Source organism: Mauremys mutica, chromosome 3, assembly GCF_020497125.1.
Source record: "Mauremys mutica isolate MM-2020 ecotype Southern chromosome 3, ASM2049712v1, whole genome shotgun sequence".
In the NCBI taxonomy this organism is placed as follows: domain Eukaryota; kingdom Metazoa; phylum Chordata; order Testudines; family Geoemydidae; genus Mauremys; species Mauremys mutica.
The window spans coordinates 52,634,998-52,660,705 of NC_059074.1; the positions used below are offsets into that span (position 1 = coordinate 52,634,998).

The window sequence follows — 25,708 nt, forward strand, 5'->3', positions numbered from 1 at the left end:
TCAACTAATTTGTTTATTTTCTTCCATTTTATTTTTCCCTGAAAGCCTTAGCAGACTCATTCTTCTATGATTGTTTCCCCCTTTTCCATTTACCTGTTTTTTTAAACAAAAGCAAATGCCTCCGTCTCCTCCTACAGACCCCTCTTTGAACAGTCCCTCATGCTGCCATATTGGCCTATTATTTTTTCTGCCATTTGTTTTGAGAGGAACTGTAGCCTACACTGCATTACTTAGGGAACAATTGGAAAAAAAAAAGCCAAGGAACATGTCTGATCTATGTAAAGTGCTGCATACATGTTTGATGTCTCCTACAGTAGTAGCTAACAAATCTTTTGATGTGTTCTGCAGACACACAAATAGTTAAAATCTCTTATATTGTTCTGTGGCTTCAAGTACCACAGCTTGAGAGTTGGTTCAGGGGTTTTTCACTGATTCTTCTGAATGTGTGCAACACATGGCTACATATGTTTCTCTTTTAAAATGAATTTAGTGCCTGTGAAAAATACTTGATGAACAGCCCTGTAACTCAGGTATACAGAACAGGTACAATGGCATCCTACGGGCACCCCAGACAGTATACCTGAACACTCACTGCTGAAAGTGAAGTTCTTCTCTTAGAATCTATGAAGGGACCACTTTGCTCATCTTGTCTGAGCTCCAGTATAACACAGGCCCTAGAACTTGCCCCGAATGAGTTGTTTTCATGCTCATTTAGTATTTGGCCATGGTGCTGCTAACATTGTCAATGATGACAGCAATTGAAATTGTGTTTGATGTGGACTTTCCATTAGGAAATGAACTGAGACCAGCAACTTTTTGTACAGAGTCCACTGCATAACATGCAGATGAGAATGCCTTCTGATCCCTACTCATTTGGGATAGATTTGAAGAGTTGAAGTGTTTCTTTAGTCCATTATTATTCAGTATCTTCTTAGACTCCATTCTGAATTTTGGTTTTACTGTTTGGAATTTGGTTCTGAATTTTGGAATTTTAGGAGCAAGTGAAATCCATTGCAATTTCTTAAAAAAAAAAAAACCACCTAAGAAATGTTTCCAGACTGCAACTTATGCTGATCAATACAGATCTAGATACAGATTCCTATCAGAAGTTTAACATTATATGAACATATATTTTGTGGGGGTTGTATTAGTCTAGACATGCAATTACATTAATGGCAGACTTGGATTAAAATTTTTCTTTAGCAAGCAGATAGAAGGCTATTTTGAAGGATTTCATTTTAATCACAATATTGTCATTCAATTTACTGTTGAACTTGTTTTCTGTCTTTTGGAGCGAGACAGTGGGCATTTTGCTGGCATTGTGGCTACATACTAACTACAGTGGAAGCACTGGTCATTGCCCGTTTTTCATGAACATATCACTGACATTGAAGTGTCAAAGTATAGGAATGGATTGTGACTACAGTATGTAGTAGGTGCATCAGAATTTTGTTGCAATTTGACCAGGAGAAGCTTGATATTTGTAAGTTACAAAGTTAGCTGATGAGGCAGAAGGCTTGAGTGCAATTTATTAATAGGTGGACATTTAGGTACATGAACCATAGTGTCAGTTTCAATACCAGAGGAAGGTGCACATGTGGGAGGCTGCCAACAATTAAATATCTTGAGTGAGAATTTCAAAGTCAAGTAAGTGAGTTAGGTGCCCAACTCTCATTGATATTTAATGGATGCTGGGAACCTAACTCTCTTAAGTACCTTAGAAAATCCCTGCCTTATGGCTAAATTGAGAAAAGATTGGCACTCAGTGGTGTTGCATTCCCTCAAGTTTAAGATTTCAGTTGTGCTGTGACAAGATATGTGCACAAAGTTAAATCCAATACTAAAAGCCTTGGAAATGACAGGACCTACTGACGATGATACAGATAACATTTATCATTGTACTGGAAACTGCAGCCCATGATTTCTGAAGTCTCTTTTATGTAAGCCTGCCTGATTGTATCCTGTGGCTTTAGCAATGCTTATTAAGATGTATTTGACAATAAAAAGAAAAAAAGGAAAAATTTAATTACCACCAGCAGTGGACAGTGTCAATATAAGTACAGTAAGAAAACTAAAAATGTCCAGATGGTTTGAATTTTGCTTTAAGATTAACTTTTTTGGGGGGGCGGGAGGGGAAGGAGACAATTTCCTTTATCTATGTCAAATTTACATGACTGCACCTGATCTCTTATATACTTAAGGTTAGACGGATCCAGGCTGACGTGAGCTTTTTTCAACAAAAGCTATATTTTTTTCTCCTGGGAGCAAAGTACACTTTCAGTCTATCAGTATCGAAAGTATGTATACAGAGACAAACAAGACTAAAGAAATAATGCTTTGCTAATCAGAATCATCTAAGCCATGCAGAACTGATAAAAAGTCACTGACCTAGAATATAATTGTTGCTTTAAATTGCTCTTTGAAATGTTTGAATAGGTGTAATTTATTTATTTAGACATTAGTAACACATGTTCTCACCCACCATGCATATCCTTTCCATTCAACTATGATTTAATGGTTTCTTGTACAGAACTACTCCAAGCCAATTAACAAGCAAATAAATAGTCACAGTGGAGGGTAAATTGCCTTCTCTTCCATCAAGAAGCATATATGCCCCAGTTAAATAAAATACTGTCAACCTATTAAAATCTCAGCATAATTAATCCTCATCAGATGCTCTAGTCATAGGACATTTCAACAACTTACTATGGTTATGTCTACACGACCTGCCGGATCGGCGGGCAGTGATCGATCCAGTGAGGGTCAATTTATCGCTTCTAGTCTAGACACGATAAATTGACCCCAAGTGCTCTCCCGTTGACTCCTGTGCTCCATCTCCGTGAGAGGCGCAGGCAGAGTCAATGAGGGAACGAAAGCAGTCAACGCACCATAGTGAAGACACCATGGTAAATCGATCTAAGTATGTCGACTTCAGCTATGTTATTCACAGAGCTGAAGTTGCATAACTTAGATCAATTCCCCCCCCCACAATGTAGACCAGGCCTGCAACTGCCCAGGGTCATTCTTCCAGGTTGTGTCAAAGCCCAGAGAGCACCAACTAAACAGTATTTTTGTAACATGTTACAACTACAGATAAAATGCAAAGGAATAGAGCTCACACAAAAAAAAGGAAAAGAAAAAAGAAAAAAAAGACTCTTTTGGATTCAATGTTACATTTTCTACACCTGCTTTTTAGCAGGAAGGATAAATCTAATGACAAAGAATCAAAACTCAAATTAAGATGAGGAAGGCACTGAAAACTCATACATAAATTCAGAGTTGTGAACTTTTATATTATATTTCACAACAGAAGTCAAAGCATTTACAGAACAACCAAGTGAAGCCAAACTGAAGAAGCAGCAAAGAATCCTGTGGCACCTTATAGACTAACAGACGTTTTGCAGCATGAGCTTTCATGGGTGAATACCCACTTCCTCGGATGACTTGCATCCGAAGAAGTGGGTATTCACCCACGAAAGCTCATGCTGCAAAACGTCTGTTAGTCTATAAGGTGCCATAGGATTCTTTGCTGCTTCTACAGAACCAGACTAACACGGCTACCCCTCTGATACCAAACTGAAGAGACAGCTAAATTTATCCATCTAATCTATGAAATATCCCTATCTTACAGCAATAATGTATTACTTTCTATTATACCACTAATAGCGATAATGGTAAACAGTAACTATTAAAGTTAACTGTTTCTAAAATGTTCATGACCGTACAACTTGCACCCAAGAGTACTGAAAGAATTTAAAGTAGCTCCCTGAATAATTAGTTTTAATTTTTTTAGCAAAAGTTGGGAAACTCCAAAGGACTAGACAAAAGCTAATGTTGTGCCAATATTTCAACAGCAAAAATGGGATGACCCTGGCCACTATAAACTGGTTAGCCTGAAATCCATCTCAAGCAAAATTATGGAAAGGCTGATAAAGAATGCAATCAATAAAGAATTGAAGGATGGTTGCATAAATAATGTAAATCAACATGGTTTTCTAGAAAAGAGGTCTTATCAAACTATTTATAATGAGATCACAAGCATTACTGATGAAGTTAACTATGTTGACATAATATACTTCAGACTTAAGGCTGTGATTCTGTCAGAGGTCCTGGAAATCCTGGATTCCGTGACTTTCCGCAACCTCCTTGACTTTTGCAGCTGCAATTACCAGTGTGGCCGATCCCAGGGCTGCCAGAGAAGTTGGCACTGGGACCAACTGCTGGAGCAGCCTCAGGGGCGCTCAGCCCCGAGGAGCGCCCGAGCAGCAGGCCCAGGAGTCCCTGGCCCCGGGGAGCACCTGAGCAGTGGCCCCGGAGGCTGCCTTGTGGAGTGCTTGGGCAGCCTTCCCTGAGGCCTCAGGAGTGGCTGGGGTCAGTCAGCCCTGGTGGCCAATACAGGGGCTAGACATCGTTCCCGGGGCCCCAAAGCAGCGGTGTCTTGGGACCCCTGAGAGCAGCAGCAACCGGGCACCAGGTGCTATTAAATTTTAGTCAGGGGTATTTAGATAGTAAAAGTCATTTATGGCCTGTGACCTGTCCATTTTTGTTTATTGCCTGTGACCTGTCCATGACTTACTAAAAATACCTCTGACTAAATCTTACTCTTAGGTATTACCTATGTACATGGCATTAGTGAGATCACTGCTGGAAAGAATACAGTGTATAAATTTCAAAAAGGATTTTGAAAAATTGGAATGAGTTCAGAGAAGAACTACAAGAATGATTTGAGAACTGGAAAAATGCCTTATGGTGGCTAATTTAAGAAGCTTAGTCTATTTAGTTTATCCAAGGTCAAGGGGTCATTTAATCATGGTCTATAAGTATCTTCAAGGGGAATCAATTTCTGATAGTAGAGCCTCTTTAATCTAGCAAAAAAACCCATAATGGGATCCTATATTTGGAAGCTGAAGCTAGACAAATTCAGAATACAAAGAAGGTGCAAATTTTAACAGAGTGTAATTAACTATTAGGACAATTTAAGAACATAAGAACATAAGAATGGCCCTGCTGGGCCAGACCAAAGGTCCATCTAGCCCAGTATCCTGTCTTCCAACAGTGGCCACTGCCCCAAAGGGAATGAACAGATCAGGTAATCATCAAGTGATCCATCTCCTGTTGCTCATTCCCAGCTTCTGGCAAACAGCTAGGGACATTATTCCTGCCCATCCTGGCTAATAGATGAATAGATGAATAAATGAATGTATCTAGTTCTTTTTTGAACCCTGTTATGTTTTGGCTTTCACAATATCCTCTGGCCAGGAGTTCCACAGGTTGACTGTGTGTTGTCTGAAGAAATACTTCCTTTTATTTGTTTTAAACCTGTTGCCTATTAATTTCACTTGGTGACCCCTCATTCTTGTGTTATGGGAAGTAGTAAACAACTGACTCTACACCAGTCATGATTTTATTTGCCTGGGAATGTGATGGATTCTTCATCACTTGAAGTCTTTAAATCAAGATTAGAATTATTTCTAAAAGATATGCTCTATCTTGAAGCTGTTGATTCAGAATTAGGGGATGAGGCCCTTTGGTCTGTGTTCTACAGGAGATCAGAATAGATGACCATAATGATCCTTTTTGGCCTTAAAAGTCTATGAACTTAAGTCCATTCTGTTAACACCTAAAATAAGCCAAGAAAGATTTTAAGGCTTGCCTGGGAGCAAGACTCCCTTGATGCTTTCCAGTTAAGATAAAAATGTCTAACAAAGAATGGAAAATTACTTTCGAGAAGCACTGAATTTATTTTGACAGCTGTTTTTAAAATATATTTTTAACATTGGGCTCACTGTAAAATGGATGAAACTATCCAAGAAACGGCATAAACAAAAACTAACCACCAGGTGTTGAGAGAGTTGGAAAGTTGTAGTGAAATAAGGATCCTTCGCAATAACTTAAGATAAGGAAAAAAGTATGTACCAGAAAGAAGAAATAGATAAATAGCTAGATAAACAGGACCTGAATGATGAAGAAGGCACTGAAAACTGAAAATAAAGTTAACAAGGGTATAATTGCCTCCAAATCATAGGACTAGTAAAACTATCAACAGACTGGATGCAGACTGTCCAACTACAGGGAAGTACATAGCTGTTGGTAATTACATGCCTCTCTCTTACTAACTGTTTGATTCATAAATCCAATCAAAGTTATCCAAGGTCTGTTATTAAATTAATCTGAACTTGAGGGAACTTTCATCACTGAACATATAATCACAATTAAAATTCCTCTGAAGTATTCACTATTAATTGGGTATTGATTACTTACAAATTATCTTTGGTTATCAACAAATGGCACCCAAACAGGGCTCTCAGTAGATGGTTATTGACTGCACTGGTAGGGTGGAGTCATGATCTACCTGCCAGAAGTAGTATCAAACAGTGTAGAGGACTGGAGTAAGATTGGGAAATTTAGGTGCAGAGCAGGTTACAGCACACCCTGTAGGGCAGGCCTTTCTGATCCTTTTTATCTATCTAGACACATGTGGATCAGAACAGAATAAATTAAACAAAACATTACTTTGGAGAGACACTATAAAGAATACCACCAGAATCATCAGAAATTTAAAAAAATGGAAGGGATAAAGCTATATTAATATGAAAAGGGAAAGTGAAACCCCACAGCTAACAAGTAAAGCAATCAAAGGTCACATAATAATGTTAGTAGTTATAATAAAGGAGCTCCTGAATTGATTGCGAAAAAAAAAAAGTTGAACATGGAGGGGGTTCAGTTTTGCTGGCTGCAGTCCAAGAACCTGACCTGTTGAGTCATGTGTGCTTATTGTTTGTTTCAGAGGAAATAAAAAAGGGTTGAAGAGACCATTAAAAGGGAGGGCAGTTCAGTGTTTGGCATGTAAAGCTTTTGATCATAAGATTACGGAAATGAAACTATCAAGACAGAAGAAGTAGGACACAGAGTTTAAATCAAAGCTCAATAATTCCAGTAGCTTAAATGTTCATAGTTTACAAATGATAAGAGAAAAGTGGGAAAAAAAAGGTCAGATGTATGCAGTAAAGAGAAGGAATAGGAGGAAGAGTACAGAAGCATTGGGAAGCCCAGAATCAATCAATTATGGCAAAACAGAGCACCCTGTAAATCAGACTAAGTGCAGGAAGGAACAGAAGATAGTTGGTTCATGCTGTAATAGGACAAGTCACAGCATTAAGAAAGAGCCAAGAAGTGTAGAAAGTTAAGAGAATTAATAAGCAACAGAAGGAAAACATGCATGAATTAACAATAGATACAAAGAGATCGCGGGCACTCATTAGAATAGAGCAGTGGTTCTCAAACTGTGGGTCAGGACTTTAAAGTGGGTCGCAACCCCTTTTTAATGGGGGCAACAAGGCTGGCAGACTTGCTGGGGCCTGGGGTCGAAGCCCCACTGCCCAGGGCCTAACCTGTCAGGGCTCAAGTTACAGGCTCCCCTTGTCTGGGGCTGAAGTCCTTGTGCTTTGGCTTTGGTTCCCCCACCCAGGACTGTGTAGCTCAGGCTTTGGCCGACCTATCCAAGACCAGTTGTTGTTAAGCAAATCTGAACAAGGGAAAGTTACTCTTTGAACGTATAATCACAATTAAAATGCCTATTGATTGATTATTAATTGGTTATTGATTACTGAAAAATTATTGATAGCTGATTATTGATTATCAACAATTATGATACAAAGAGCGTATTTTCTGAAGGAGGAAGAATAGTTCAGGGAATATAGAGCTATGCAGACACACTGAGTATATGACGGATATTTGGGGACGTTATGGGTCAAGGAAGGAGGCTGCAAGAACACTGAAGAAGGTACAGGAAGACATTAAAGAGTGAGGTTGAAGAAAGAGGGGAGATGTTGGGAAGTCAAGAAGGAAGGAAGGAAGGAAGGAACTGGAAAATGTCTGTAAGACAGTTCTCTGAGTCTTACAGACTTACGGTAGGTTTTTGGTATAGGGTGGTGTTAATGTGACCATCACTTATTTGCACTGTGGTGTCTAGAAAGTGGACCTCCCATGTAGATTGGTCCAGGCTGAGGTTGATGGTGGGGTGGAAGCTGTTGAAATCGTGGTGGAATTTTTCCAGAGTCTCCTTCCCATGGGTCCAGATGATGAAGATGTCATCAATGTAGTGTAGGTAGAGAAGGGGCATGACTGGACGGGAGCTGAGGAAGCGTTGTTCCAGGTCGGCCATAAAAATATTGGCATATTGTGGGGCCATGCGGGTGCCCATAGCGGTGCCACTGATCTGGAGATATATATTGTCATCAAATTTGAAATAGTTGTGTGTGAGGATAAAGCCACAGAGCTCAGCAACCAGTTGTGGCATCATCAGGGATACTGTTCCTGACAGCTTGTATTCCATCAGTGTGTGGAATGTTTGTGTAGAGAGCCTCTACATCCATGGTGGCTAGGATGGTGTTTTCTGGAAGGTCACCAATGCATTGTAGTTTCCTCAGGAAATCAGTGGTGTCACGGAGATAGCTGGGAGTGCTGGTGGCATAGGGTCTGAGTAGAGAGTCCACATATCCAGACAGTCCTTCAGTGAGAGTGCCAAAGCCCGAGATGATGGGACATCCAGGATTTCCGGGTTTGTGGATCTTGGGTAGTAGATAGAATAACCCTGGTCGGGGCTCTAAGGGTATCACCTAACCAGATCAGCCACATCATCACTGGTTCATTCACCTGTACATCCACCAATGTAATATACGCCATCATATGCCAGCAATGCCCCTCTGCTATCTACAGCAAAAAAACTTCAGGACCAGACTTCAAAGAGAAACTGCTGAGCTTCTGCAAATTTGACACCATCAGCTCAGGATTAAACAGACTGTGAATGGCTTGCCAACTACAGAACCAGTTTCTCCTCCCTTGGAGACACCTCTACTGCTAGAACAGGACCTCATCCTCCCTGATTGAACTAACCTCGTTATCTCTAGCTTGCTTCTTGCTTGCATATATATACCTGCCCCTGGAAATTTCCTCTACTTGCATCCGAAGAAGTGGGTATTCATCCACGAAAGCTCATGCTGCAAAATGTCTGTTAATCTATAAGGTGCCACAGGATTCTTTGCTATAAAAGAAATGAATTTATTTGGGGAAAATCAACTTTCCTCTGGACCATCCAATTGTTGAAACAACCCACAGCTAGTTTAAATGGAGACCACTGTACAATTATAACCTAGAGGTTACAAGGTTGTGACATGTTGAGAAAGACTTATACCAGAGTTCACGCTGCATAAACTTTTATGTCTATTTCAGTCTTCTGTAGTGTCACAAATATATTATAGCACTTCATACAGAGCTGAGGAGAATGATAAAGCTTATAATAATTGCCATTTTTTGTGAGCCAAAGCATGAAGTCTACATAAAACTCTGTTCTAATTCATCTTAATTCACATAAGGACTATGCAGAAGAAAACACTTATAAGAGATGCCAACAGCTCTACTGAAAACATATTTTGCAACTTAAAGGAGAATAATAGAACTATAAAGCTTTTTTTGGATAATGTGACCTATCAATTAAATCAATTCTGACCTTGAAAAATGAGAGTGCATTTGATATTCCCAAGTGTTAAAATACAGTATCTATGTACCAGCTTTTTTCTGAAATAAATATCAGCAAATTGTCCAGTGACAACCTTTTAGGCCATGATCCAAAAAAGCACTTAAGCATGTGTGTAACTTTAAGCACATGAAGAATCACATTCATTTCCATGGATGTACCATGTTATTAAAGTTACACTAGTGATGAAGTGCTGTGCTGAACTGAGATGGCAAGAACTATTTGTTTGGGTGAAATTTTTCTTTATGCAGAGAGCCTGCACAAAGCGTGTGCACATAAGTCCCACTTGAGCACTACGGATGGTGTAAGTGAAACTTATGTGGTTTATTAGCTTTGAGCTGGCTCTCCACACAGGGGAAAATTACACCCAAACTTTTCAGTTCAATCTCCAGCTATAGACACCATCCAGGGGCGGCTCCAGGCCTCAGCACGCCAAGCGCGTGCTTGGGACGGCATGCCGCAGGACCAGCGGACCCTCCGCAGGCACGCCTGCGGGAGGTCCACCGAAGCCATGGGACTGGCGACCAGCAGAGTGCCCCCCAAGGCATGCCGCTGTGCTTGGGGCAGCAAAATGTCTAAAGCCACCCCTGACACCATCTCAGCTATGAAACAGCTATGGTGTTAAAGAACATTCTGACTGTAGATATATGAATTAGTAATATAGCCAACTTTGCGGGTTTTCTTTTTTACTTACTTACATGCACACACACATTACTTTTCAAAATGGAGCATTTCAAGCTGGATATACAATATAATCTACACTTAAAACATTTTTTCCCATTTTAGCCACCATGCCCAATTAATTGCCTTTCATGCTAGTACAAAGTGGGTGCAAAATGTTACCACCTGAGCATTGTAACATTTTATACTCTCTTTGCCAAGAAACCATGAGCTGGGCCCTAAAAATCTGTGTGTTAAAGATATGTGATAAAGGATAAAAAGCATAATAAAACTTAAACATCCATTCTTAGAAATATGATAAATTAGAATGCATCTGTTTAACACATGCAAATTATATGACCACCTTAGTAAATGACTAACATGTGCTTTATGAAAGAAGGCTTCCTTCTCCTGTTGCCAGAAAGTCTAAAATACTGACATTGGGCTTTTGTCCACCTGGATGCAATCTCAAGTGCTTCTCTCTATTTATTTACAAAATGCTCATTACAAGCATTATCATTCCATACAATTGTTAAATCTGTTCCGTAAGGCAAGTTCATTTAAAATTAGGATAAACTTCAAAATACAGTAATTAAATTGTGTTGATATTTTTATACCTATTACCACTAATTCATATAACAAGACAATTAACTACATGACTGAATTACTCAATACTGCCCCCAATTTAGGCCCACATTTAATATATGTATATTTTTAGAACCCAGGCATATTAACTACAAATATTGGCATTGTTGTGTAATTCCTTTGAAGGAATGATACACTCACTGATACACATACTTACTACATATAGCGTTTCTCAAATGCTGCCAACTGGCCACATGCAGCCACTGGGGGTTTTCGTTCAGCCACAACAATTTCCTGGGTGGTAATGGGGACAGGTGAAAGCATCAGACCCTCCCTTTCCCTCCTGGTTGCTCCTGGATGCACAACCCTGCACTGCCCCTGGAGACAAGTGGGGCACAACACTGCAAGAGCATTGTGAGTTCTGTACCGATGGGGGTGGTGTGGTGTCAAGGCTAATTCCCACTCTGGCACTTTGAGTGCAGAAGGTGGGGCCCGCAAGGGTTCTAAAAATTAATACTGACCACTCCAGGCTTGTATTAAACTCCCAAGGTTACAGCTTCTCTCTGACCTTGGATTGGTAAATGCTACCACCACCCATATGCAAAAACCTTGGAACCCAGGAAGGTGCACTTGGGAATTCCTTCCTGTGGGGTACCCTCAAGCCCTTTCACCCCCCCCCTCCAGGGAAGAGCTGAGAAAGAAAACAATGGAAATTAGCTGTTGCCTCCAGCTAATTAATCCATATATGTGCAAACCTCTTAGGACACCAAAAATCCAATCCTGTTCTTAAAATAGGTAAATTTTATTAAAAACAAACAAAAAAAGAAAATACATCTGGAACTTAGGCTTTTGCTAGATTTAAAAAAACCATTTATAAAAATTATACATCAAGAATAACCTTCTTGAGGTCCAGATTAAAGGTTACAAGCAAATCAAAAAAGCATTTGGGTTTAGCACAGAGAAGTCCACAAGCCAATAAGAAATAAACAGAAATAAACCTAATTGCATCTTTCTAGACATTTTCTGATTTATGAGTAGGTTTTAGGTATGATCTGATGATTTCCATACCTGACAAAAAGCTTTTTACAGCATAGTCCCAGCCCTGTCTCTGCTCTGTCCCCTCTGTCTGGAGAACACAACAGACAAAGGGAAGTATTTCTGAATTTGAAAAAATCCCACCCTTCCCATGGATCTTTTGTCAGGTGCCCACTCTTTGCCTTTTACCTGTGCACTTTTTAACCCTTTACAGTTAAAGCAAGTAGAGAACAGCTACTAAGAGGGATTTTATAGCTAACTGGCTGGCTGGGAGTCCATAAAAGGAAGCAATCCTCCCACTTCATTTATCACAGGTGGGGTAGGTAGTGGGGTTCTGGCATCAGCTCTGGGGTACTTGGGAAGTGGATTCCACTGGCAGGACTTAGGAAGCCTTTCTATGTGGACCAGGGCTCCAGCCATGGGGCTTCAGGAGCCAAAACCCTGCTCTGGCTGCAGGGTTTCAGGTGCTGACACCCCAGCTCCAGCCATGGGGTTTCAGTTCAGGCTCCAACTCCTGGCAACATGGCGGGAGGCTCCAATCCCTGGCTCTGGTTCCGTGGTGCTGACCCCGGCCCTGGGCCCCAAACCCATCAGCAGCCACTGCCCAGTGCTAGGGTTACTAACTTTGGATGGATGAATCCCTGGAGGTTTCATCACATGACATTTTTAATTAAAGATGAATCTTTAATTCCTGGAGACTCCAGGACAATCCTGGAGGGTTGGCAACCCTAACCAGGGCACTAACATCCAGCAGCACAATCCAACCCCCAGCACTGGCTGCTGACCCCTGGTGCCAACCCCAAGCCCCAGTGAAGCGGCAACAGACACCAATCCTCAGCATATGGCAGCAGGTCCCCAGCCCTGGGCACACAGCAACAACCATGGTTTCCACCTAGTGGAGGCAGGCACTGACCCCTGGCTCCAGCCACACATCCTTGGGCTCCAACCCCCAGCTCCGGGCTCAGGCCGTGGCCTCTAGCTCCCGGCCGTGCAGCTTCCACACCCAGCTCGGGGCACTGATCCCCACTCTGGACATGCAGCTCCTGCCCCCAGTTCTAGCCATGGGCACTGACCCCCAGCTACACGGCAGCGGGTGCCTTGTCTCCAGCCACGCCACTGGGGAACTCACCATCGAACCTCATCTCCCCTGGACTCCATTGCTTTCCTGGCCCCACATCCCTCCCTCCATCTTCCCTAGCCCCTGTTGCCTCCCACGGCCTGCATCCATCCCACCATGGCCCCCGCTACCTCCCCCTCCAACCAGCCCCCCCATCCAGAACTTAATTTGTCCTGGAGCTTGCTGAGAAAAGTGATTAACAAACAAGCAAACAAGTATCACTTTTCACAGCAGACTTACTAGCTAGCTGGAAGGCTGTGAAATGTGATTATTGATATTAACAAACCTACAAGTATCACTTTTCACAGCCTTCCAGCTAGCTCCTAAGTGTCCTGTGAAAAGTGATTGATGTTTCTTTAGGTATGTTAGCAACAGGAAGAAAGTCAAGGAAAGTGTGGGCCCCTTGCTGAATGAGGGAGGGAACCTAGTGACAGAGGATGTGGAGAAAGCTAGTGTACTCAATGCTTTTTTTGCCTCTGTCTTCACAGACAAGGTCAGCTCCCAGACAGCTGCACTCTGCAGCACGGTATGGGGAGGAGGTGACCAGCTCTCTGTGGAGAAAGAAGTAGTTCGGGGCTATTTAGGAAAGCTGGACGAGCACAAGTCCATGGGGCCGGATGCGCTGCATCCGAGGGTGCTAAAGGAGTTGGCCGATGAGATTGCAGAGCCATTGGCCATTATCTTTGAAAAATCATGGCGATCGGGGGAGGTCCCGGATGACTGGAAAAAAGCTAATATAGTGCCCATCTTTAAAAAAGGGAAGAAGGAAGATCCAGGGAACTACAGGCCAGTCAGTCTCACCTCAGTCCCTGGAAAAATCATGGAACAGGTCCTCAAGGAATCAATCTTGAACCACTTAAAGGAAGGGAAAGTGATCAGGAACAGTCAGCATGGATTCACCAAGTGCAAGTCATGCCTGACTAACCTAATTGCCTTCTATGACGAGATAACCGGCTCTGTGGATGAGGGGAAAGCAGTGGATGTGCTATTTCTGGACTTTAGCAAAGCTTTTGATACAGTCTCCCACAGTATTCTTGCCAGCAAGTTAAAGAAGTATGGGCTGGATGAATGGATGGTAAGGTGGATAGAAAACTGGCTAGATGGTCGGGCTCAACGGGTAGTGATCAATGGTTCCATGTCTAGTTGGCAGCCGGTATCAAGTGGAGTGCCCCAAGGGTCGGTGCTGGGGCTGGTTTTATTCAATATCTTCATTAACGATCTGGAGGATGGTGTGGACTGCACCCTTAGCAAGTTTGCAGATGACAATAAACTGGGAGGAGTGGTTGATACGCTGGAGGGTAGGGATAGGATACAGAGGGACCTAGACACATTAGAGGATTGGGCCAAAAGAAATATGATGAGGTTCAACAAGGACAAGTGCAGAGTCCTGCACTTAGGACGGAAGAATCCCATGCACTGCTACAGACTAGGGACCGAATGGCTGGGCAGCAGTTCTGCAGAAAAGGACCTAGGGGTTACGGTGGATGAAAAGCTGAATATGAGTCAACAGTGTGCCCTTGTTGCCAAGAAGGCTAATGGCATTTTGGGTTGTATAAATAGGGGCATTTCCAGCAGATCGAGGGATGTGATCATTCCCCTCTACTCAGCACTGGTGAGGACTCATTTGGAGTACTGTGTCCAGTTTTGGGCCCCACACTACAAGAAAGATGTGGATAAATTGGAGAGAGTCCAGCGGAGGGCAACAAAAATGATTAGGGGGCTGGAGGACATGACTTATGAGGAGAGGCTGAGGGAACTGGGATTGTTTAGCCTGCAGAAGAGAAGAATGAGGGGGGATTTGATAGCTGCTTTCAACTACCTGAAAGGGGGTTCCAAAGAGGATGGATCTAGACTGTTCTCAGTGGTAGAAGATGATAGAACAAGGAGTAATGGTCTCAAGTTGCAGAGGGGGAGGTTTAGGCTGGATATTAGGAAAAACTTTTTCACTAGTAGGGTGGTGAAGAACTGGAATGCGTTACCTAGGGAGGTAGTGGAATCTCCTTCCTTAGAGGTTTTTAAGGTCAGGCTTGACAAAGCCCTGGCTAGGATGATTTAGTTGGGTTTGGTCCTGCTTTGAGCAGGGGGTTGGACTAGATGACCTCCTGAGGTCCCTTCCAACCCTGAGATTCTATGATTCTATGCAAATATCACTTTTCATGGGAATATTTTTGTGTCTGCAAAAAAACCCTACATAAATAAATTACAATGATCTGCACATGGATCTGTGCATATTTATTTTTCCTAAAGTTAATTAAGAATTTTTAGGATTTTTTGTCAGTGCGGCCACCAAAAAATTAGTTGTGAGAACACTATAACCAGAAGGTTTACTAACTACAGCTCTAAGTTACTTTTACTTCCTCCCAGTGTTCAGTAACTTCATGCATTTTTAGAAACTATGGTGTTGAATACATTGTAGTTACAGTGTATATGAAAACAATAGCTTCCCTGTAATTACTTGAAAAGTACAGTACCCATTCAAGGAATAAGTGGGAGTTCTCCCAATTCTCTATGCTGCCTTTTGCACCTCTTCTCTTGTGTCCACTGTTCCTCTCCTATTCCTCTTGCTCCTTTTCTCACTTCTGTCTACCATGTCTCTCCTTCCCCTTCACAGCTCAAACCTGCAATGCGATTTCTAAGATGGATTCTAAAATGCTTCCATCTCTGCCTAAAAAGAAAACAGTGATCAGAAGTCATTAAATAAAACTGCCGAGAGCAAATCCTATGAAAAGTGGTTCTTTGAAAAGAACTGGAAATTGTTTATGCTTGAGAGTTATGCAGATATTTAATAGTACATTCTAGCTGCAGTCTTAATTATAGATTTTTTTTTAAATATTTGTACTTCCATAGCATCAGAAGATCACTAACCTCCTTCTTCTAGGTACTGTATACCTGTATAATATCCTTGGTCCCAAAGGAGTTTACAACCTAAACAGATTAGACAGACAAAGCATGGAAATGGAAATAGAAGCACAGGGAGGTGAAGTGACTTGCCCAAGGTGTCACAGCTTGTCTGTGACAGAAGTGGAAAGACAACCCATGTCTCATGTGCCTGTGCACTGAACTTGGACTCAGGCAATTGCCTAGTCCTAGGTGGAGTTCAATGCAGGATTAAAGCCTATGTTTGGACATATCTATGCTCTACTTTACTAGTTGCACAGATTGACTAATCTTATCAAAGGCATTCTTTGGTTTGTTACTGAGTTGAGGTTTTGGTTTACTGGTGGAGTCTTATCTTTTATACGTTATCTTTTATTTTATATTTTTCTTAGAACGGATGTCAAAATGTCTTACTGAAATATTATTTACTCAAATTATTTTACATTGCAATGATTTAATACAACTTTATATATATTATACACACACACACATATACCCCTATTTATTTTAATATCTGTAATTATATTTGCTCCCTTGGCACTTGTAAATTTGCTTTTGTCTTCTCTTGTTACTAAATTTTATGGAATGCTTAAAAAAAGAGCAGGAGGTTGTAGCAAAGAGGGGGGAAATGTTAAACATGTTTTAAGAATTTACAGCCAAAAAAGTTAAGGTACACATTCTAAACAACAAAAAATAGCCCAAAGCAAATACTGTAAAGAATTTACTGTATGGGTGAAATAATTTACTCTTGGGATCTGCTACAGTCCATATAGCCTGCAGCCCTAACAAAGTGTCTTATGATCCTATCAGATCTCGGAGTCTGACCTGACTCAGAAAAGGGTTGAAGGGAGTGCTCCAATATCAGAAGCTTCAATTTAGTCTCCTGATTCTTCTGTGCTCTAGATTTGAGAGCCAGGCAAAAGTCCCATATCTTAAGAGAAATGGGACTTTTGCAAGCAACAGAAACACAGAGTGGCCATTGCTGACCGGGATTGTCTTCCAACAGAGAGTCAGCGTTTGAAACTTGGTGAGCCATGCACGCCCAGCCAGGCCAAATAAGCTCCCTAGAAAAGAAGTGTGTCAGGGGGCAGGGGGTGAGAAGAAAAAAAAATCAAAATTTCTCATAAATGTGTAATTAATTCTATACCAACAACAATGAACACTAGTTAGAAACACTAAAATAACTAAAGATCAACTGCAAAACTTGCTGAGGCACTCACAAGGCAGACATACTAGAGCTCCATCTCAGGTTGAAGTGATCGAGCCTGGCAGTCCCATATACCCTTGGTGTATGGCATGAGTTTATGTAGAGCTCATGCATGGACTGAACCGATACTGCTAATGAAAAATCTCCAACCAAGGGCTCAAGAAGTGCATGTACACCTGCAATGGAGCACCCATTGGGACAATATTCAAAGAAGAAATCAGGGTTCCCAGGATCTTGCAAGCACAGACTTTAAAATCACTGCTGGTAATGTTCACTTTGTTTTAGATTTTGTCAGAAGGGTTATTCAAGAGCAAGCAATTCTACAAGAAGAGAACCTCCAAGCTCAGACATACTGGATGGCCTTAGGTAATCTGGGCAGCTTTGTACAGAGACTGCTCTCCAAAGTCTCCTCAAGGCAATGGGTGTCTTTCCATTGTTTTAACTGGTATTTGGATCAGGTCCTAATTCTCTCAAGCCTAAAGCTCAGAAGATCATGCCTGCCAGTCAGTTCTGTAGTCAAGGCTCAAAAGGATGGCACAGCAAAACACTGGGGGATATAAGTAAACTAATGAGGAGTTTTGGTCAATTGTTTTTGTATAGTATTAACATAAAAATAGCTATTATTGGGTCTCAAATATCTATGGAACAGTCAAATCTTTCCATTCCTAAATTTTCTGAACACACTTGTGGCCATGTCTGCTGTCTTTAAAAATATTTCATTTTTACAGAGGGCTCATTTATTAGTCTGATAAGGACATCAGTAAGACTTAGTGTAGTCGTATCTATGGGTAGAAGTTACCACTGAACCAGGCACTGGGTTAAAGAGCTCAAGTGAAGCTGGGTTAATAAAGAGCTCAGCAAAAATGCTTCACACATGGTTGATAAACAGTGCTATATGGACCTGATGAATGTGTTTTAATTTAGCTTAGAAAATGTGTGTTATTTTTAAGAGTATTTTGATGACTGTAAATTCACTGGTCTTTCTTAGAAGATGGATTGTATGAAGAGTGATATAATACCTAAATATTTAAGGTAATATTTATGGAAGTATGATAATAAAGACAAATGCCTTCAAGAAACTGAAAATGGCAATAAGATTAATCCTTATTTCATGAGAAATCTAACCTGATACTACACCAACCCCATGTCAATCATTATCTCATTTATAAAAGAGGATTCATTATTTGGTCTACTGTTTACTGACATGTACGTGTTACAAATATATTGCCATACCCTGTGAGGTCCTGAGCATCCTCAGCTCCCAATGACACCTCAACAAGCACTGGACTGTCAGGTCCTTATGTGTTTTTAGGACTTGGTTTTTACAACTGTCTCACATTAAAGTCAGTAAGGGTTTTGATTACATAATTACCTGATTTTACGGCCATTAATTAATTTACCAGTGATTACTACTTTTTTGCATTTTGTATTTACACTGAGTGTGGTTATCCATGCGTGGAAAACATTAATTGAAGGAGAGTTTTATATTATTACATCAGAAATGTAGCAAATAAACCAAACTAACTGAAAAAGCATTTTGCATCAGGCTCCAGTAAGAATACAGGAGACCTATCTATCCAAGGGAAACATGTCGACACAGCAACATTTTTTTATAAAATGTTTATAAAATCCAGATTTTGTTTCTTTAGTGGATGCTAGTGATGAGATTCACAAGGGAGACTTAGATATTTAACTGCCATTTTAGGTGGCAAAGTCCAAAATGTATGTCCTCAAAACACACCACTCAGTTGCTGACTAACCTTGTCAGCTCCCAAATCCCTGACATGTCTAAATCTCTCCCAGTGGGCATGCACACAGCTGCCTCAGTCGTGGCATTACTGAACAGCTTGAGCCTAGCTCACATCTAAGCCCTGGTGAGATTCACATGCTAGGTATTCCCTCACCTATATAGCCTGCAGGGCCTGGTCCAGTAGATATACTCGGAAGCCACCCTAGAATGGTTAGGGCCTCACTTGGAAGGTGACAAGTATCAGAGGGTTAGCCATGTAGTCTGTCTCTACAAAAACAATGAGGAGTCCAGTGGCATCTTAAAGACTAACAGATTTATTTGGGCATAAGATTTTGTGGGTAAAAAACCCACTTCTTCAGATGTTTGAAGTGAAAATTACAGATACAGGCATAAATATACTGACACATGAACAGAAGGGAGTTCCTGTACAAGTGGAGAACCAGTGTTGACAAGGCCAATTCAGTCAGGGTGGATGTGGTCCACTCCCAATAACGAGGTGTCAATACCAAGAGAGGGAAAATTGCTTTTGTAGCCAGCCAGCCACTCCCAGTCCCTATTCAAGCCCAAATTAACAGAGTTGAGTTTGCAAATGAATTGTAGCTCTGCAGTTTCTCTTTGAAGTCTGTTTTTCAATTTTTTATTTTTTTTTTTAAAGGTGAGCGATCTGGTTCAAGTTCCTGCTCCATATCAGGCAGAAGGGGAATTTGAACCTGATCTCCCACATCCCAGGTAGGTGCTCCAACCACTGGGCTATTGGGTGTAAGAACACCATCTCACACACACCCGCCATTTTTCTTGCAAAAGGCCTGACCTCACTTGACTCCAAGAGAGGATTCATGGCTGTGAATCCCAAGTGCAAGAGGCACCTTTTGAGGGTGGGGCTTAGGTCACACCCCATCCTCAGCATTTCCTCCTGGCTATCCTCAACTGTTCCCCACTGAGCATGCTGGCTCCCGTGAATCCATTTTTAGGCACCTACATCTCATGTATTGTACAGGGAACCTGGGCACCTAACTCATGTTTTTGAATGCTATTTGGCATCATGGCACCTAAAATTTAGATGCTGCTATGCAAAGCGCAAGTCCCTCTTGGTCTGAATTCAACAAACTATTGTCAAAGAGAGGAAGAACAGAGTGACTGCAGATCTGAGATATCTAGGCTGTCAGAAGTGTATTAAGCAAACTGCATAAAACCAGAGATGCAGTGAAGTCAGATTTGTATGTTATTGGTCTTACTATAAAACAGAAGTTGCAATATACTCAATGTTTTTAGTATTTTCCTTTAATATGTATTGTTAATATTAATTATACAAACCGTATGATTAATTAAATGTTCACTACAATTATTTAGTAAATTAGGGGCTAGATAGTTTGGTGATAAACAGTTAGGGATGCAGAGCTTTAATCAGTATAGAATCATAGCCAACTTTACTCTTCAGTCCTGTGAAACAAACCTTTATTTTGAAATAAATAAATGAATTTTCAGCTGCTGAAAATGAAGGATATTTTTTCTTGAAAAATTATATTCAAAGGACTTTTCCTCTTTCACACATATTTTGCTCTGTTTTACTCCACGATGAATTTCAATTTTCATCTAACATTATACAATCTGTTTCATTTTACTATATTACTAGGGTATTTTTTCTTAGAATTCAGATTAGATTAAGTTAAAAAAAACCAAACACACCTTCAGTTGTGGGAGATTCTTCCATCTCCATCCTCACTGGACAGAGAGATCTTTCCTGAGGCTGGCCATTGGGGATGCATGTGTAGCAAGGGATCCTCTAATTTCCTAGGCTGAGATGGAGGTGGAGGTATGAGAGTACCCCATGAATCTCTAAAGAAGGGAATGGAGAATACTTGTCCTCCCTGTGCCTAGAACTAGCTGACCTTAAGGAAGGGAGCTCTGGAAATATGGCTGCACCATAAGTAGTGGTATGCCTAACATTTAAATAATCCTTCTGGTCTGAAATTAAAATGGCTAATGTTCTGTTAAAGCTAACTATTATTTCCCACCCAGTTATGCAATGGTACTGAATGGAGTCTAACAGCAATAAGCAATCATGAGTAGAAAGGTCCAAGTGGTTTTCTGTGGAACACCATTTACTTTATAGGATCCTGCATGAGGAAGAAGCTCTGATCAAGACTATCTAACTACTGGACTACAGACTATATTTTCTGCAATTCTTAAGGGGGAGGAGAGGAAAGGAGTTTGTAACATCATTAAGCCACAGGTTACAAAGATCTAGGGTGACCAGATAGCAAGTGTGAAAAGTTGGGACACCTTTATTTCAGGCGGTGGCTGGGGTGGGGGAGGTATAATTGCACACATAAGACAAAGCTCCTAGTATTGGGATGGTCTCAATAACATCGGGACATCTGGTCACTCTACAAAGAATGTCTACTAAAATATAAGCATCTCACTGGGCAAGATTGTTCCAGACATTGCTTGGAGACACAAGATGCTGATCCTGATCTTGTTTTCACTTATGCCAGTATAAATCAACTGTAACTTCACTGAAGTCAATGGATTAAATTAGAGAAAAATTGCTGTACGTGAGACAAATATCAGTCTCACTGTGTGCAATGTGACTCTGTTGATAGCCTGTTTTTGTTTGTTTTCCATATAAGGGAAATATTCATGAAGTATAAAGTTCCTCTGCTTTTCAGAGAGGCTAATGGAATTAATCACAAATAGTAACTATACTACACATAGAGGACAACATCAGATATGTGCAGTTTTTGCAATGCAGTACCATTTTACTTTACATACTTGGACTCAGACACATAATTTTGTGTCTATAGTCTTGCATTTGGTATCAAACGTTAATTCAATGGCTACATCATTTCCAGTTGACCACATTTTCTTATAATCTGTCACATTCCTATTCCGTGCAGAATCATGGGGCCAGGCCCTGAGGTGGAGAAGCAGGGATGGTGGGCAGTAACATGAGAGCACCTACATCATAGCCATGCAACTAGAGGATTTCCCTTACACTGGAATGATCATCCTTGGACCAGTTAAAATCTTTTAGGGCAAAATTACACTGGTGGTGTGGGGTAAAGCAGTCATATTGCATTGGAGAATCTGGCTCTTGTGGATTGATTTTGACCAAATGCATCTTCTGACAATCATTAGCATATATCCAAAATTAAAAATATATATATTTCAGTATCAGAGGGGTAGCCATGTTAGTCTGGATCTGTAAAAGCAGCAAAGAGTCCTGTGGCACCTTACAGACTAACAGACGTATTGGAGCATGAGCTTTCGTGGGTGAATACCCACTTCGTCGGATGCATCATACTCATGCTCCAATACGTCTGTTAGTCTGTAAGGTGCCATAGGACTCTTTGCTGCTTTTATGTTTCTGAAGTTAAACTACTTGCTATGTGGGGGGAGAGGGGCAGGAACCAATCTAACTTGTATCCTGTTAATCAACAAGTTCACTGAACACTTCATAAACTCATAGGTACTAAAACTTGGGAGCCTTGTATTTTTATTTGTTTTTCTTTTATTATACACCAGCAAGGGTAAGCCATTCATAATATTTATCAAACAAACATGCCGTGAAAAGCAGTTAAAGTTGCTAAGGACCAGTAATGCCAACTCACACAACCCAGGAAAAACAGAGTAAAACTACATACCTACATACATCATCTTTCTCACAAATACAAAGACAAGGCAGTTTTGTTGCAGCCCTTATGGGTCTAGACAACAGCCATTCTTTCCTGTGTTCAAGGGAAAGTCTTTAAAAAGAAATTGACTGAATTACTGACTAGCTAAGTAGAAACAAAAATACCCCTTCCCCCTCACCAGTGGGGCAGAGGAAAAAATAAAGACAGCACTGACGATACTGAGTAAGGTGCATATTCAGTGATCAAAAAGAACTGAAGAGCAGTTGAGGACCATTTTATACCAACATACATTGCTCTCTAGATGATTTTGAGCTCAAGCCAAGGATGCATTTATCTCACAAATAGAAAATTGCAGAGGCACCTTGAAGAAATATCATCCTCATTTTATGTCTGGGTAAACTGAAACAAAGATTAAGTGACTTGTCAGAATTTACAGAAGTCAGTACCAGAGCTTGTATTAGAACTCCAAATGTTCTCTTACTAAATCATACATTCAGATGATGCTTTACTCAGGGTCATTGGGACGTTTGGTTTATATAATACCTTAGCCTGAGCTCAGATGCTAAAGTGCTGTAGAAAGCAAAGTACTTGCTCTATGACTAATTCAAGGATCATGTCATTTAGAAATGTGAGGCTGCACAACAAAATTTGATTTCTTATGGAGATTTCCTGAAAATCTAATTTCTGTGTAGGAAATATCTATTAGCTAATAGATATTTAGCTAATCATGCAAAGTTGTGTTACTAGGGACACTGATGTTAAGATCAAATTTAGTCAAATTTGTAGCATCCTGAATTTTTCTTCACAGTGAATAAAATACTCAACCAGCTTAAGTCTGAAGGATAGCCATCTAGTATTCTAAACTTCCCGCATGTAATGTCTATAAATTCTGTAACAGTAATAAAGTCCTTACTTCTTAATTTATCACCAACTGACTTGGTATAATCTTCTGAATGGGATTTTGAGTGAAGTAAAGTTTCAAGCGCCTCTGACAGCCATTACATTTGCTACTCTAGAGGTTCCCATCTCTTCCACATCTCACTGTCCTGAAACTCTCTCTGCACAGTATTTAATTTTTGCAATAAGGCAGACTAACGAATGGAACAGGGAATTTTATTTTCACTTGCACTATATTTTAGAAAGTGGTGCTGGCCATCCAAGTTGGCCAGCACCAACTGCGCTGGGTACAGCTAAAAGAAGAGTGACACTCTAGTGCCTAGCCAATGGAAGACAACTGTTTTTATTTGTTTTAGGTGTTTGCATTGGTATATATTAATGCCACTAAAAGTCATTGGGATTGGTCAGTGGGTACCACTGATAAATTACAACACTGGGTGGAAATAAATCTTTTCTTGATCCACCACTACCACTTGACAAATACTATGCGCTGTGCTGAGTTATATAAATCCTCTCATTCATATGGCTCTGTGAACATCTTCACTACTCGAGAACCATCCTCTTGACTTAAGCTGCTTGTATCACTCTCTAGGCTGTTACCAGCATATCATCCACAAATCTGACAGCTGCAAATTTGGTTTCAAGGAGATAGAGCTGGAATGTTTTCTGTTCTTTCAGCTTGCTAAAAGGCCAGTAAATGTGAACTACTTTTCATTTAGTTACTGATTTTTATTGTGTAGATGACCTGATATCAATGTACATTTCTGCTATGATACTTGGGAAGAAGTAATTTATTTTATTTAATTTGTTTTATTTATTTATTTATTTTGGTCAGAGATTGTGGATTCTTTGATTTTCCTTCTGGATTTGTTTTTAAATAATGCATGTCTTTTGGCATTTCAGGAATTTTGCATTGGAGAGGATAAATGTGATAGAAACAGATGAACTAATTTTGCAGAGAATTCTTTGAGCTACCACGTTAAGCCGCAAACTGCATGGTATGATGAGAGAGAATAGGAGACTAGCAACAATGCTGTAGTACCCAAAAGAAGATGCAAACCAAGGTATGTATGTTAACAGCTACTTTTCAATGCTTCAGTGACACATAGCATCCAGAGATTACTGCTGAATCTGCAGCTTTATATTTTAAGTCAGGACTAAATTATGGTAACCGCTGAATCTAAAGTTAAGCAAATCTTCTGGAATCCTCTTAAAACACAACAGAAAACTGTGTTTGGTTTATGATATTACCAGTCTCACCACATTGATTTGTAATTTATTCTAAATTCCATCTCAGCCAGTTGTTTGAAAAAAAATAGATTGAAATATTGCCTAAATATAAACTTCACTTTCAAAGTGAAATAGGAGTAACTCTACTGAAGATAGATAGCTATAGTAGTTTCCCTTGCAAACGTTCACAGGGTAGGATTCTCAAAAGGGCTTAGCACTGGCCAAACTGCTCCCATTGACTTCAGTACTAAGTTTCCTATTGACTTCAATGGGAGCAGTTATGCCAACACTGAGTGCTTTTAAACTTCAGGATCCTTGTTCTTTCTTCTGACTGGTGTCTTCTATGTGATGTGCTTAAGGCCTAATATATTATAAATCAGACACATATTTTAAATACACAGAATTTCTGGTAACCATTTTTAAAAATCTGGGGTGGTAGATCCGATATTCAGACAGTATCTTATTTGATTAGGAGTAAATAAACTCTATGGTCCAGAGTACACAAAGAGAACCATAACAGAGATCTGTCCAGAGATCTGTTAAGCTATGATGTTTTGAAGCTTGGGTCTGAGTGTCTTACATAAAAGGCTCCATTTATCACTTTAGTGACTCAGTTTTCTTTTATTGGAATTAAAAATGTTCAAATTTCTCACCTACTTATTCTTTATTAGAACTACAGACAAAACTAACCCTGTTTGTATTTTCTGCTGTAATTCTTGCTGATGAGAAGATGGCTGTTAACAGTGAGGAAGATGACTGATCCTGCTGGCTGCTGGAAGTTTTGTTTTAATTGTTGGATTGCTCTATTATTTGCAAGTCCCTTATTGTCTAAGAATGGATACATCAATTTTCCAAAGAAAAAAAGTTTAAGGACATTCTAATAAGGTTGCAAGTTTGTAAAGTACAATGCATATCAATGACAAGATAAATAATTAACAGCAGCACAACAACATTTTCTGATATGTATGCTCCTCCGGCATATATCTTTGCTGGTTCAAAGCCAGGTTCTAAGTCCTTCAGTCTCCCTATATGTATTTTATTTAGAGCGCCCCCCCCCGCTCTATCTGTATGAATACGTGTATTACCCTCTCTTTAAGAGACAGCTAAGGAACTGCAGCCCCATCTAATAGAATCATTCATAATTGGGAAAGTTATGAAACCAAAGTAGCGTATTTGTAGC

General features: G+C 40.4%; 1 protein-coding gene across 2 annotated transcripts in view; it reads right to left on the reverse strand.

The window, feature by feature from the left end:
• The window catches only part of LOC123366947 (protein eyes shut homolog), a 442,182-nt gene extending 426,690 nt beyond the window's left edge, over positions 1-15,492 (reverse strand). For both annotated transcript variants that reach the window (XM_045010895.1, XM_045010894.1), the window contains exon 1: positions 15,404-15,492. In XM_045010895.1, the coding sequence (XP_044866830.1) occupies positions 15,404-15,407 (4 nt within the window). In that variant the 5' untranslated portion in view covers positions 15,408-15,492. The remainder of the gene's footprint in view (positions 1-15,403) is intronic.
• Between the last annotated feature and the right edge of the window lie 10,216 nt (positions 15,493-25,708).